This window comes from Oncorhynchus mykiss, chromosome 8 (genome assembly GCF_057628025.1).
Source record: "Oncorhynchus mykiss isolate SJ-2025 chromosome 8, ASM5762802v1, whole genome shotgun sequence".
Classification (NCBI taxonomy): domain Eukaryota; kingdom Metazoa; phylum Chordata; class Actinopteri; order Salmoniformes; family Salmonidae; genus Oncorhynchus; species Oncorhynchus mykiss.
In genome coordinates this window covers 38,746,912-38,762,296 of record NC_143029.1, presented here as the reverse complement: position 1 = coordinate 38,762,296, position 15,385 = coordinate 38,746,912, and the positions used below count along the sequence as shown (strand labels likewise).

The 15,385-nt window shown below is 41.4% G+C and overlaps 1 protein-coding gene across 2 annotated transcripts in view; it reads left to right on the top strand.

The window, feature by feature from the left end:
• The window catches only part of LOC110529892 (cGMP-dependent protein kinase 2), a 44,021-nt gene that overhangs the window by 7,572 nt on the left and 21,064 nt on the right, over window positions 1-15,385 (top strand). For both annotated transcript variants that reach the window (XR_016497785.1, XM_021612548.3), the window contains exons 2-13: window positions 2,054-2,143; window positions 2,261-2,323; window positions 2,452-2,584; window positions 2,696-2,862; window positions 3,000-3,113; window positions 3,263-3,368; window positions 3,477-3,540; window positions 3,636-3,713; window positions 8,140-8,228; window positions 8,358-8,423; window positions 8,501-8,548; window positions 8,656-8,815. Coding sequence is in view for 1 of the 2 variants with exons in the window: in XM_021612548.3 (XP_021468223.1) it covers window positions 2,056-2,143; window positions 2,261-2,323; window positions 2,452-2,584; window positions 2,696-2,862; window positions 3,000-3,113; window positions 3,263-3,368; window positions 3,477-3,540; window positions 3,636-3,713; window positions 8,140-8,228; window positions 8,358-8,423; window positions 8,501-8,548; window positions 8,656-8,815 (1,176 nt within the window). In the remaining variant the exon portion in view is untranslated. The remainder of the gene's footprint in view (window positions 1-2,053; window positions 2,144-2,260; window positions 2,324-2,451; window positions 2,585-2,695; window positions 2,863-2,999; window positions 3,114-3,262; window positions 3,369-3,476; window positions 3,541-3,635; window positions 3,714-8,139; window positions 8,229-8,357; window positions 8,424-8,500; window positions 8,549-8,655; window positions 8,816-15,385) is intronic.

Here is a 15,385-nt window from a genome sequence, read left to right as displayed (position 1 = left end):
CAGTTGATCAGACTGAAAAATATTCTAAATTTCACCCCGTACAGCATGTCAGATTTCTGATGTTTAGGTGTAGAGTTTTTGCTTGGGTCTGTCCGGAGTGATTATGTGTTATCTTAGCTAAATAAATACTGGAGGAAAGTGGAAAGCCTACATAAGCAAACGTGAAAAAATGCGCTGCGTCAACCTCTCTCTTTAATCCACATTTTCATGCATGATGGGATGGACGCTATCAAATCATTCGGAAAAGACAGTCACAAGTTCAATATGTGGGCATTCATACGCTCCATGCTTTTGTTTTGCCATTTAGCTGAACAAACGATGTTCTTCACGTCACTGTACACACACCTTTCGACCAAGGCTCAGACTTTCCAAAAAGCAGACAAGGCCAGCAATACAGGTGGCTTGATGAAAGGCTCCCTGTTAACCAGCTTTACTATTGATACCAGTTGATATTGAACACCCTCACCTTTTCATCCTTCTTCATGAAACTGATCTCAGGCAGAGGTCGACCCTCCAGTGTTGCCAACTCATTTTCAGGGTAAGTTGTCATTGCATGATATTGTAAAACTGCGTCATTACGTAGAATACACAATAATGTCACTCAAATTGACTGGCCATCTCAGCAAAAAATATGACATTTGACATTTGTTCAGGTACAGACTCCCACTGTTTTCTGTACTTCTGGCTGTACAATTTTGATTGAGACATATTGATTGATGTTGTAAGTTCTGTTCAAGATCAAACATTCGCGACCAACTATATTTATTGGGTTTGGCTCGTCGAACCAACAATGATTTGCAATTTGCAGAAATTGCTTGCTGCCTGCCGCTGCCTATGCACGAGCTGAGCGCCTGCTGCTGATGTCACTCACAATGCACTTTTGCAGCCAGGCACGTGTGTTGTGACTGAGTGCGTGACAGAGAAAATCATTTTTTGTGTAATTTAGAGGGAAAATACGTGCATTTTATTGTTTGAGTCACGTTTCAAAAGTTACTAAAAGTTCAAAATACATTTTTAAAAGTACTTAAATTTGTTGCTAGGTGCTGTTAGAAAAAGAAGTTGCAGTTATTTGGTGACATATGAATATATTTAGTATAGTTGTATCTAAAAATTATAACTTTTTTAATCTTTCTAACGTTTATATTTTTAGGAAATTTCACTGAGGAGAATGGTCCTCCCCTTCTTCCTCTGGATTCTCCACTGGTCTACATCTGTTGTATTCGGCGCATGTGACAGATACAACTAGATTTGATTTGATGGGGATGTGTGTGCTAGGCTAACCCTGTGATTTGTTGGATGCTAAATGTATGCTCTGTCAACAGAGACCAAAGCAGTTTTTTTATTGACTACTAAATTAGCCCTCGCAATCAGTGCAATTGTGAACTGGTCAGTGTATTTGGGTAGGATTTTTTGTTCACAGCTGTGTGTGTGTCCCTGCTAGCGTGTGCATGCATACTCATACACATGAACGGCCCAGGGAGATGTACTGTATATGCACAAACACATTCAAGAAAACACAAACAATTAGTACTCCCATGAGAGGGTGGGTTTGTGTTTAGGACATGCTCCAGACAATTATTCCTGCACACACCAAAAGGTAGCTTTGATTTCGGAAACAATTGTCTGATTTATGAGACTGCCAAAAGGTACACAAATATTAGAGTCACAAGTGTTTAAGTGAATATAAACACAACATGACCATATAATTAGGACAGGACTTTACCTTAGTGATAAGAGTTTCTATATGCGTTGTCTTCCCAGGGTGTGATGGTATTTACAGTACCTCCTGTTGGTAGCCCATCAGTTGTGTGCATTATTCATGATGACAGTGTAGAGACCTCTCGCTGAATGCTGGCTGTGTGCCAGTTTAATGACAGATGAGGCAGTGGTGTGTGTGCGCGTGAGTGCGTGCGCATGTGTGGGTGGGTGCATGTTTTATGCAACTTGTATGAGTACAAGTGTGCATAAGCACTTACATTTTGTGTGTAAGCCTATATGTTAATTTGTTTTCCCATCCTGTGACTCCTCACACATCCTCTACCCCTCCCCTCAGCCATGGAGTGCCAGGTGGAGGAGCTGAGGCAGCAGCTGGAGAAACAGACCCTAGTCAACCAGGAGCTGCAGAACCACAACAAGGACCTGGGTACAACCACAATCACGACCCTGACCATGATTATGATCACAACCAAGACTACAGCCATAAAATAAACCATGATCTAAACCACAACTTTCACAACCAATGGTCTCCTTTCACCTCTAGAAAGAAGACTGCAGGAGACGGAGAAGTTGCTGCAGGAGCTTCAGAGTCATTACCATGACCTGGGTAAAGGGCTAAATGTGACTATGGCAACCACCTGTGTGACGAACGGCAGCCATTTGTGTCAGATCACTAACCAAAGTGCAGCATGTATTTTAACCCCATGTCCTGTGTGTGGTGTGTATCTATTCCAGACTTCCCTGATCAGAGGATCAGTAATGAAGGGGGACTTGTGGTCAGGAAGAGCAGAGTGGCTGTCATGGCCCCTGAGCCAATCCCAGAGGATCAGCAGGAGATCATAAAGACTAAAGTCAAGAAGACCGTCAGGTGATTGGCTAGCGTTATGCATGCAGCATCATGATATGTACAGTATCATGTGTTATGTGACGTCAGTAGAGTATGCTGGTGTGAATATATACAGAATGTCTCTTTCCACAGTGAGACGAGTCTGATCATCAAGGCCATCCAGAAGAATGACTTCCTGAGTCGCCTTGACGATGAGCAGATCACCATGATGGTGGAGCTCCTGGTGGCGATCGACTTCAAACCAGGAAATGATGTAATCAAGGAGGGCACTGAGGGAGACAGCATGTACATCGTAGCAGGTATGTGTGAATTTCTCAACCATGTACGGAGAAACACAATTAACATTTCACAAATAAGGGTTGCTATGTCTGCTTACTTTTTACAATAAAATGATAACCCTCACCTCTCAATGTCCCCCCTCTATCGCTCCCTTTAGCGGGTGAGCTCCTTGTCAGTCAAGCAGATTGTAACCTTCGAACCCTGACCTGTGGGGATGTTTTTGGAGAGTTGGCTATTCTGTATAACTGCAAACGCACAGCCACAGTCAAAGGTGAGATGCTATTATAAAATGTGGATATTGAGAAGTACACAATATGGTAACTAACTGTGTACCTTCCTACATTCTGTATTATGCATGTAATGTACCGAATATTGCTTGTTGTTATGAATGAATTGTCCCCCTCACTCCCATCGTCGTAGCCAAGACAGTGGTGCGTCTGTGGTTTATGGAGAGACAGATGTATAGAACCATCATGACCAACAAGTCCAAGAAGAAACGTGAACAGCTAATGGGCTTCCTAAAAACGTGAGTTTACACACTTAACCTTACAACTTGCACTCTCTTGGTCACACGCACATGCACCCACCCACCCGCACACTCTGCTAATTCTGCTCTGATATGCTTACGTATCAGGTCTCGGACTCTGAAGGCCCTAAATGACAGTCAGCTCTCTAAGATAATTGACTCCATGGAGGAGGTTTGTACTCAGCCATTTGACACACCTCCCCATACTAGATACATTTTCCAGAGCATTAACATCCAAATCCATATGAAATCTGTTCCTTCTTGTAGGTGAAGTACCAGAACAATGATGTCATTGTGCGTGAGGGGGCGGAGGGCAACACGTTCTACATCATTCTCAAAGGAGAGGTACGGGGGACATGTTTGGCGGTTACAGTGATCCAAAACTAGGAAAGTTATGACACACAAATGGGCTGCTACACAGTCACTATGGGAGCTCTTTCTAGAGCACCCAGTTAAATTGTGCTGAAGAATTTATTTTAAATCTCTTAATAGTTACACTAGTGGGAAAAATCAGAATTTTCTTCATTTACTGTCATCCTAAATTAAGATATTATATTAATTTATATTAAGTTACTTTCCATGATGTGGAAAGTATTTGTTACTACATTACAAAAGCTGACCCCATCGAATTGGGGGGGAATTACACATCCTTTTTACCTCAGATTGGGGATGTGAAAAAAGTACAGTTTTATTTTATTTTATTTCACTTTATTTAACCAGGTAGGCTAGTTGAGAACAAGTTCTCATTTGCAACTGCGACCTGGCCAAGATTAAGCAAAGCAGTTCGACACATACTGTACAACAACCAGAGTTACACATGGAATAAACAAATGTACAATCAATAATACAGTAGGAAAGTCTATATACAGGGAGTGCAAATGAGGCAGGCTAAGGGAAGTAAGGCAATAAATAGGCCATGGTGGCGAAGTAACTACAATATAGCAATTAAACTCTAGAATGGTAGAATGTGCAGAAGATGAATGTGCAAGTAGAGATACTGGGATGCAAAGGAGCTAAGTAAATACAGTATGGAGATGAGGTAGTTGGATGGGCTATTTACAGAAAGGCTATGTAGCAAACATAATAACAAAAGATAAATTGTTTCAAACATCTTCAATTTTGTGCTGTTGATTTTGTCATAAGCGCTGGGGTCGCAGGGACTGACATGCTGACCATAACGCTTGCATTGCGTTGCCAGGCACTAAAATAGAGTGTCTGCATTACCAGGCGCTAAAATAGAAGTTGCTTCTATTTGTGGCTCAGAACGTGCTGCAATTCCTGCCTCTCCCATCTCATCATTGATTATTCTCAGGTGGGTGATTGAAAGACGAACTGAGGTCAGTCATCGTCATGTTAACTATGAAAGTTAAATGCCATTCGCCATATAAAGTCCAAAGAAGAAAATGTCTGGAAGCAGGAGAGATGACTAGAAACGATTCGGTTGACTGTTTTATGTGTGGATTAATTGTCGGAGTAGATGACCTTGTGCATTTCAGGTAAAATAACAACTCAATGTTCATATCTCAAAACAAATTAGCTAGCAAGAGCAAGCTAGCTAAATATGACACATTAGCTAGCAACTGCAAGCGAGCTATCTAAATTGCCATAAATGTTTAATGCTTTTCGACCTTATTTGCATTTTTCCTATTTTGTTGCCTTACAACCTGGAATTAAAATATATTTTTGGGGGGTTTGTATCCTTTGATTTACAAAACATGCCTACCACTTTGAAGATGCAAAATACGTTTTATTGTGAAACAAACATGAAATAAGACAAAACAAAACACAACACTTGAGCGTGCATAACACTCCTAAAGCCAATACTTTATAGAGCCATATTTTGCAGCAACTACAGCTGCAAGTATCTTGGGGTATGTCTCTATAAGCTTGGCACATCTAGCCACTGGGATTTTTGCCCATTTCTCAAGGCAAAACTGCTCTCACTCCTTCAAGTTGGATGGGTTCCGCTGGTGTACAGCAATCTTTAAGTCAAACCACAGATTCTCAATTGGATTGATGTCTGGGCTTTGACTAGGCCATTCCAAGACATTTAAACCATTCGAGTGTTGCTTTTAGCAGTATGCTGCTGGAAGGTGAACCTCCGTCCCAGTCTCAAATCTCTGGAAGATTGGAACAGGTTTCCCTTGAATTTCCCTGTATTTAACGCCATCCATCATTCCTTAAATTCTGACCAGTTTCCCAGTCCCTGCAGATGAAAAACAGTGAAACATGGTGGTGGCAGCATCATGCTGTGGTGGTGTTATCGGGGTGATGCGAGGTGTTAGGGTTTGCGCCAGATAGAGGGTTTTCCTAGATGGCCAAAAAGTAACATTTTAGTCTCATCTGACCAGAGTACTTTCTTCCATATGTTTGGAGAGTCTCCCACATGCCTTTTGGCGAACACCAAACGGGTTTGCTTATTTATTTCTTTAAGCAATGGCTTTTTTTTACGGCCACTTCCGTTAAGTCCAGCTCTGTGAATGTACGGCTTAAAGTGGTCCTATGGACAGATACTCCGATCTCCGCTGTGGAGCTTACAGCTCCTTCAGGGTTACCTTTGGTCTCTTTGTTGCCTCTCAGATTAATGCCCTCCTTGCCTGGTCTGTGAGTTTTGGTGGGTGGCCCTCTATTGGCATGTTTGTTGTGGTGCCATATTCTTTCAATTTTTTAATCATGGATTTAATGGTGCTCCGCGGACATTCAAAGTTTCAGATTTTTTTTATAACCCAAACATGATCTGTACTTCTACACAACTTTGTTCCTGACCTGTTTGGAGAGCTCCTTGGTCTTCATGGTGCCGCTTGCTTGATGGTGCCGCTTGCTTTGTGGTGTTGCAGACTCGGGGGCCTTTCAGAACAGGTGTGTGTATATTTTGGTTTTAGAATTTTTTGAAACATGTTTTTTTTCCATATCACTTCACCAATTTGGACTATTTTGTCAATTACATGAAATTCAAATTACAGGTTGTAATGCATTAAAATAGGAAAAACTCCAAGGGGATGAATACTTTTGTAAGGCATTATAGATATTCCATGAAAAATCTGCCGTTTCCAGCTACAATTTACAACATTAATAATGTCTACACTGTATTTTTGGTCAATTTGATGTTATTTTAATTAACACAAAATTCGCTTTTCTTTCAAAAACAAGGATAATTCTAAATGACCCCAAACTTTTGAACGGTAGTGTTTATCTGACTAAACTATGAAAAACAAGAATTGTAGTTTGAATTCCGTAAAGTGAGTGTGGAAGGTGTGCATTTTTTTGCAATCATAAAATGCTGATACACCACATCGAAGTATATCTGACCAAATTATGAAAGGCTAACATTGGATTTGTTTGTTTGTTGTTGTCTATCAACAATGACAAGCCACAACGTTCTGACAACTTAGATGGAAATTTACAGAGGATATTAGAGGATGATATTGCCACATCTTCAATTTAAGCCTACTAGAAAGTGTGTACACTCAGGCCTGTAGGGAAGCAAAAGCCACTCTGCTACCTCTCCCTAGGAATAGTAAAGCCCCCTTTACTGGTTCAAATAGCCGACCAATCAGCCTGTTAACAATCATTAGTAAAGTTTTTGAAAAAATTGTGTCTGACCAGATACAATGCTATTTTACAGTAAAAAAATTGACAGACTTTCAGGATGCTTATAGGGAAGGACATTCAACAAACACAGCACTTACACAAATGACTGATGGTTGACTCAGAGATATTGATGATAAAATTAATGTGGGGGCTGTTTCGTTAGACTTCAATGTGGCTTTTGACATTATCGATCATAGTCTGCTGCTGGAAAAATGTATGTTATGGCTTACACAATACAAATGTATTAATCAATACAAATGTATTATAATTATCCACTTAAATGTTTTCCTCAACAACAAAAAAATTGATGCGAACTGGGCTCGAACCTGAGATTAAAAAACACTATAGATTATAAGTCAATCGCTTTAGCAGTATGTGGCACCTAGAAGTGATAATGATAGCTATAGCCTACATACAGTAACTGTTGTTTGAAAAATCCATAAGGCTCTTTGTTTTTTCAAACAATGTACAACAAACTTTCTTGTAAGGACCTCATTTATATTTTTTCAAAAAGAGCACACGGGGGTTTTTGAAACAGATACACAAACATGTGGATTTTGTCATATATGCAAACATTTTTAAATGTTGCCTAATGTGAGTAGTAGCTATTTGTATAGTCAAGGATTCACCAGTGCAATATTTCACGTCACATTTTGTTACAGACCAACAGAACAAGTAAACCTTGAGTTTGTAAATTTAAAATATCTCTCTGGTGGCTAAGGTTGACCTATTTCTTGAAAATCTAAGATCTTTGATGGGCTGGAAGCAGAAATGGGCTGGAAGCAGTTGTGCCAGGATGTAATCACTGCCACCTGGTGAGGTTAGCATAGCGCTAACTTGTACCGTATCATGTTATCTGATGGGAACAGCTTCAATTTAGCATTTGGTCACATGCAAGTACATCAACTATATTAATTGAGGGTACACATTTCCAGCGTGAGAAGCTGTTTAACTTTAACTGTGTGCTTACACCCTTTGTTTGATGATCATAGTGAACAACGACTTACTACACTAGTGGAGGATTGGAGTCTACAATACTCCTACCTGTGCTTACCAACCCATGTGTTTACTAATGACAAAAATGTGTGTGTGTGTATGTGTGCGTGCTAATAATGCCTGCCTATGTATGTGTGTGGATGTGTGTACGTGCATGTGGGCACGTGTGTGTGTCTTCCTTCAGGTCAAGGTGACTAAGAAGTTGAATGGGCAGGAGAAACAGATTCGCAAGATGGGCAAAGGGGAGCATTTCGGGGAATTGGCCCTGATACGGTAACCATGGATACATTAGTAGCTAAGGCTATAAATAGACTTCATGTTGTTCATTAAAATGACCCCGGTGTGCAGTAGCTATTAGTTAATGTGGCTTCTCATAAGTGTGGATTTGTATGTAACCCGCAGTGAAATCCTGAGGACTGCAACATGTACAGCTGTTGGCCCTGTGACCTGCTTCTCCATCGATAAGGAGTGAGTCTGAACAAGTAACATTACATTTCTTAATCGATTGGTTGAATGACTAATGGTCTGTTACGTTACACTTCCAGGGTGTTTGAGGAGACGATCCCCATTGAACACCTGGAGCTCCATGATGAGTGAGTACAAAGACACACTTGCCCCTTTTAGCAGTGCCCTTCTCCTCCTAGTTATATGTTCACCACTTTAGTCTAGTCAAGCTGTGTAACTGTTGTCTGTGTCCCAGCATCAGCTCTAAGGTTTTGGAGGAGCCAGATGCTCCAGAGAAGACCAGTCCTAGTTCCTATCTGAGACTGAAGGACCTGATCCCCGTACTGTACCAGGAGGGGCGTTACCAGGGAGAACCTGTCACTCTCGGAGTGGGAGGGTTTGGTCGCGTTGAACTGGTATGTGTGTGAGTTTGGTGTTGTAGTTGTGTTTGGCAAGTTAGAGGCTGAAACCAACTGATTAAGTGTTTAATATTTATTAGGATCCCCAATTTGCTGCTACCGATGCAGTGGCTACTCTTCCTGGGGTCCAAACAGGAAACAACACAACATTAAATACATAATATATATTAAATACATAGCACTACATTTACATTTCAATGTAGCCATTCATCAGACACTCCCATCCAGAGCGACCCACATATAGTTAATTCATCTTAAGATAGTCTATACATAATACAATACAACATGCATACAAATGTCTGTGTCTCTTCACAGTCCTGTTCTTCTATCTGATTTTATTGCTAGCATGAGTTACCTGGGGTGGCAGAGTTACATTTAGTCATGGCTCTATTTAATAGTGTGTGTTTCCCAGTCTCTATTCTCGACCTGGGGACTGTGAATAGACCTCTGGTTGCATGTCTTGTGTGATATTGATGAGTGTCCGAGCTGTGTGCCAACTCCTTGAACAGATAGTTACACATGTATAAGCGGTCATACAGTACAATACGTTTTGTAGGTGATTCTTATGTTGATGATGTAAACGGACAGACCTCTTCCCATTTTATTGACATTGAGTTTATATGTTTTGACCATGATAGCTTGCTATCTAGGGTGACACCCAGCAGATTAGTTTCTTCAACTTGCTCAATAGCCACATTATTCAATAATAGATCGAGATGAGATGTAGGGTTATTTCTCCAAAATATTATGCTTTTAGGTTTGGAGATATTCAAAGTGCCTTCAGAAAGTTTTCACACCTTTTTTTCAAAATTTTGTAGCCTGAACTTAAAATTGATAAAATTGCGATTTTTGTCACTGGCCTACACACAATATCCCATAATGTCCAAGTGGAATTATGTTTTCTGAATTTTTACTAAGTAATAAAACATGAAAAGCTGAAATGTCTTGAGTCAATAAGTATTCATCCTCTTTCTTATTGGCAAGCCTAACTAAGTTAATTACACTTGAATCGTGTATAAATTGTTCCATATACGTCAGGAAGCAGGTGCAGAAGGTGAGTTCACTAATGATAAATGCAGATAAACAAAACATGACAAGCGTAGAGATCGTGAATCAAAACAAACCAATACTGCCTGAAGACTGAGGCTACTGAGGGCTAAATAAAGGAGAGGTAAATCAAGGTGAGGATGAAGTCCACGTGTGTGTAATGATGGGGAGCAGGTGTGCGTAGTAATGGTAGCCAGGGCTGGTGGTTAGTAGATTGATGATGACGTGCACTGGAGAAGGGGAGTGGGAGTAGGCGTGACATCAATACCCCCAGTCAATACAAAGATACAGGAGTCCTTGCTAACTCAATTACTAGAGAAGAAGGAAAACGCTCAAGGATTTCACCATGAGGCCAGTGCTGACTTTAAAACAGTTACAGAGTTGAATGGCTATTACTCCACAATATTAACCTAATTGACAGAGTGAAAAGAAGAAAGCCTGTACAGAATACAAATGTTCAAAGAAATGCACCCTGTTTGCAACAAGGCACTAAAGCAAAAGAAAATGTGGCAAAGCAATTCACTTTTTCTACCGATTACAAAGTCTTACATTTAGGGCAAATCCAATACAACACATTACTGAGTACCACTCTCCATTTTACAAGCATAGTGATGGCTGCATCATGTTATGGGTATGCTAGTTATCGTTAAGGACTCAGGAGTTTTTGACAATAAAAAAATAAACAGAATGGAGCTAAGCACAGGCAAAATCCACCAGACACTGGGAGATTAATTAAACTTTCAGCAAGACAATAACCTAAAACACAAGGCTAAATCCATACTGGAATTGCTCAGTTACAGTTCTGACTTCAATCTGCTTGAAATGTATGGCAAGATTTGGAAATGGTTGTCAAGCAATGATCAGCAACCAATTTGACAAAGCTTGAATAATTTGGAAAATAATAATGGGCAAAGATTGTACAATACAGGTGTGCAAATCTCTTTGACCCAGAAAGACCCACAGCTGCTGTTGCTACCAAATGTGATTCTAACATGTACTCACTCAGGGTTGTGAATACTTACAGTACCAGTCAAAAGTTTGGACACACCTACTCATTCCAGGGTTTTTCTTTATTTTTACTATTCTCTACATTGTAGCATAACTCATAAAGAGGCTGCGAATTTTTGCAGCTTTTTGTTAAAACTCGCGCAAAATTTCAACGTCCTGCTACTCATGCCAGGAATATAGTATATGCATATGATTAGTATGTGTGGATAGAAAACACTCTGAAGTTTATAAAACTGGTTAAATTATGTCTGTGACTTTAACAGAACGTGTTTAGCAGGCAAAATCCCAAGGAAAATTGTTCACAAAAAAACCCCCCAAAATATCCCTCCGCCAGTCTCTGTATTGTCTATGGCAAGGGAAAATAGATAGGGCCCAGTTTACAATACCTACAGCTTCCACGCGATGTCGCCAGTACTGTCAATTGATTTTAATTATTATTAATAATAATTAATTATTTAATTTTATGAATCCTTGGTGAAATGAGGAATAGGCACTTCCTGTCTTCGGGTACACCGGAGGAAGTTATGAAAGAGAGAATGTGGACCATGATTTCAAAACGTGCTGCTATTGAATACAGATCGCCCCGTGATCAATTTGATCGATTATTAATGTTTACTAATACCTAAAGTTGGATTACAAAAGTAGGTTGAAGTGTTTTGTCAAAGTTTATAGGGAACTTTTTTAATTTAAAAAAACAACGTTGCGTTTTGGAACGGTGCTTTTTCATGGATCAGACGGGCTTCATAAATGGACATTTTGGGTATACATGGACGGATTTAATCGAAAAAAAGACCCAATTGTGATGTTTATGGGACATATAGGAGTGCCAACAAAGAAGCTCGTCAAAGGTAATGAATGTTTTATATTTTATTTCTGCGTTTTGTGTAGCGCCGGCTACGCTAATTATTTTGTTTACGTCCCCTTTGGGTATTTCGGGGGTTGCATGCTATCAGATAATAGCTTCTCATGCTTTCGCCAAAAATCATTTTAAAAATCTGACATGTTGGCTAGATTCACAACGAGTGTAGCTTTAATTGAGTACCCTGCATGTGTATTTTAATGAAAGTTTGAGTTGTATCGAGTACCGCTGATGTTGATCCCTGTACAGGGACAGCAGCTGTAAAAGGATTTATAATTATATAATAGTGAAGACATCAAAACTATGAAATAGCACATATGGAATAATGTAGTAACCAAAAACATGTTAAACAAATTCTTTAACCAGATTCTTCAAAGTAGCCACCCTTTGCCTTGATGACAGCTTTGCACACTCTTGGCATTCTCTGAACCAGCTTCATGAGGAATGCTTTTCCAAAAGTCTTGAAGGAGTTCCCACATATACTGAGCACTTGTTGGCTGAGTTTTCTTCACTCTGCGGTCCAAATCATCGCAAACCATCTCAATTGGGTTGAGGTTAGGGCTGTTGCGGTGACCATATTACCGCCACACCGACGGTCACGAGTCATGAAGGCAGTCAAATTCCACATGACGGTTTAGTCATGGTAATTAGGCTTCTCCAGCTGTGATTCTGCTGCCGGTCATTAGTAGCGTACCAAACCTACTAACTGCCTGGTATTCAGCCCTCTATTGTCCCTCTAATCACTCTGACATCAATGCAAATGTATTCGAAAATCCAATCAAACACTCCATGAGAGCCCATGTTGCACAATATTTCTATAGGCTATGCAGAGTGATGTCCGCTAATAAAAATAGGAGGATCCCATCAGCTTTCTATAGGCTAGGCCTACCATATTTATTTCTCAACTTTCCTCATTTTAAGCACATAGCCTACCTGGCTGGCATGAAAATAAACCACAGGGAAAAGCGTCCTCCTGTCGCTATTTAATTTCATAGATGACATGTATTCTTTCCCGCTGACCCTGTTTCGATACAGGTGCATGATAATGGTCCATTCTAAATCAAAACAAATGTCACCATATTATTGAGTATGTGTAAAGACAAGATTAAGTCAAGAATAGTCTGATGTGTGACAATATTAACCTATCACTTGTGAATTATATATTATCACTTTAGAATGATGCCCAGCAAAAGAAACAATGCCTTTTCAATCATAGTCACACACCTCATGTAGCCTAGCCCATAGGCCTATATGTTTTAATAAGGTTTTTATCACAACAAAAGTGTCCAAATAACTTAAAATTAAGCACATTAATCTGCTTTACAAGGGGTGTAGAGTCTAACTGGCATGTATTCGTAGCGTGTGAGTTTCAAGTATGGAGAAGATAAATGTTTTAATTTTATTTCTCGCACTGAATAGTATAGGTTTGCACTATTGGGGATTGTAGATTGACATAGGATAGTGCTTTTTCTGTTCGTTAGGCATACTCTTCTTGTTGGCTGACAAAGTAAATGTGAAAGTTTCTTCCAATATCTTCAATATGCACCTCGGAAATGGATAAGGACGCATGCAGGTGCATCCCCGATGTCTGTCTTAACTTGTAGCCTGTGAGAAAGACCCGTGACAGAGAGCCATGTGAGTGAGAGACGCTTCATATTGCGACGCACACTCAGGGAGAAGGGCACCACGCAGCACTCCGGGCTGTAAAAGGCATGAATTTTTTATGGTGCATTACTGCCACAAAGGGTATGCCGCTGTGAAATTTGAGGCATTATCTATTGCTATCTAGAGACTATTGGAGTGTGTAAAGCCTGCGCAAAAAAAATAAAAAAGCGGAGCTCATGCCTTTTCAAGCGACTTTTTTCAAATCATCATTAGTCTGATGCAGGACAAAGTATTTGTCACACCCTTGATCTGTTTCACTTGTATTCGTACTTGTCTCCATCCCCCACCAGGTGTCTCCAATCTCCCCTCATTGTCCCCTGTGTATTTATACCTGCATTTTCTGTTTGTCTGTTGCCAGTTCATCTTGTCCCATCAAGTCCCACCAGCATGTTCCTGTGTTTCTTGTGCTCTAGTTTTAGTTTTTCCTAGTCTTCCCAGGTCTGACCTTTCTGCCTATCCTGACCCTGATCCTGCCTGCCGTCCTGTACCTGCCTGAATCTGATTTGGATTACGACTCTTTGCCTGCCTTGACTTACCTTTTGCCTGTCCCTTGTACTTTAATAAACTCTGAGACTCGTCCTATCCGCCTCCTGTGTCTGAGCTGTGATAGTACGAACTGGCCATGACTGACCCAGCAGACTCGGACCAGCTCCGCAATGCTGTCTCCTCCCAAGGAGCCACCATTGGAAGACATGAGGAGTTACTGCAAAGCCTTATGGAGGGCAGAATGACATGACCATGCATGCAATACATTCCTGGAGCAATTCCGCGGATTCCTTACTAGGCAGCAAGCCACAACCGTAATCCCCCAGACTCTCAGCAACCCTGCCACCAGCAACGCTTCTTCCAAGCCTACCTTGGTGTCCCGAGAACCTCACTTACCACCTCTGGATTGCTACGCTGAAGATACTGGATCCTGCCAGGCTTTTCTCTTCCAGTGTCCCTCATCTTCGAGCTGCAGCCTTTTTCGTTCCCCTCGAACCGCTCAAAAATAGCGTACCTCATAACGTTGATGTCCGGGATGGCACTCGCCTGGGCTACGGCGGTTTGGGAGCAACAGTCCACTGTTTGCCTCAGTCTGGAGGAGTTTGTGGCGGAGGTACGAAAAGTGTTAGATTCTCCATTGTCCAGGAGAGAGGCTGCTCGTACACTGCTCCATCTACATCAAGACTCACACATAGTGTGGCAGACTACGCGGTGGATGATCGCACGTTGGCGGCTGGAAGACAGCCTTTAACACGGCTGGCGGGCACTATGAGTACTTGGTTATGCCTTTCAGGACTGACCAACACTCCCGCTATGTTCCAGGCCCTGGTCAACGATATGCTTCGGCACATGCTGAAGCGTTGTTTGTTTGTCTACCTCGACGATATCCTTGTCTTTTCCCATTAAGCTCAAGAGCAGGTCCGACAGATCCTTCAGCGACTCCTGGAGAAGCAGCTCTTCATTCAAGCGGAGAAGTGTGAATTCCATCGCTTCATCAACTCCTTCCTAGGATACGTCATCACTGTAGGACATATACAGATAGATCCAGACAAGGTGAGAGCTGTGGTCGATTGGACTCAACCCACATCCAGAATGCAACTGAAGCGTTTCCTTGGATTTGCTCACTTCTACTGCTACTTCATCTGGGGTTACAGCACCCTAGCTTTCCCCCTCTCAGCACTCACTTCTCCCAAGTCTCCGTTCATGTGGTCTCAAGCAGCTGACCAGGCGTTCTCTGACCTCAAACATCGATTCACTACAGCCCCCATCTTAATTCATCCAGACCCCTCCCGTCAGTTTGTGGTGGAGGTCGAAGCCTGGGATGTTGAAGTGGGGGCTGTCCTGTGCCAGTGTTCTACCTAGGATCAAAAGCTGCACCCCAGCACTTTTCTCTCCAATAGTCTTACACCTGCTGAAAGGAACTATGATGTGGGGAATAGAGAACTGCTCGCTGTCAAGGTGACGTTGGAGGAGTGGAGGCACTGGTTGGAGGGGGCGGAACA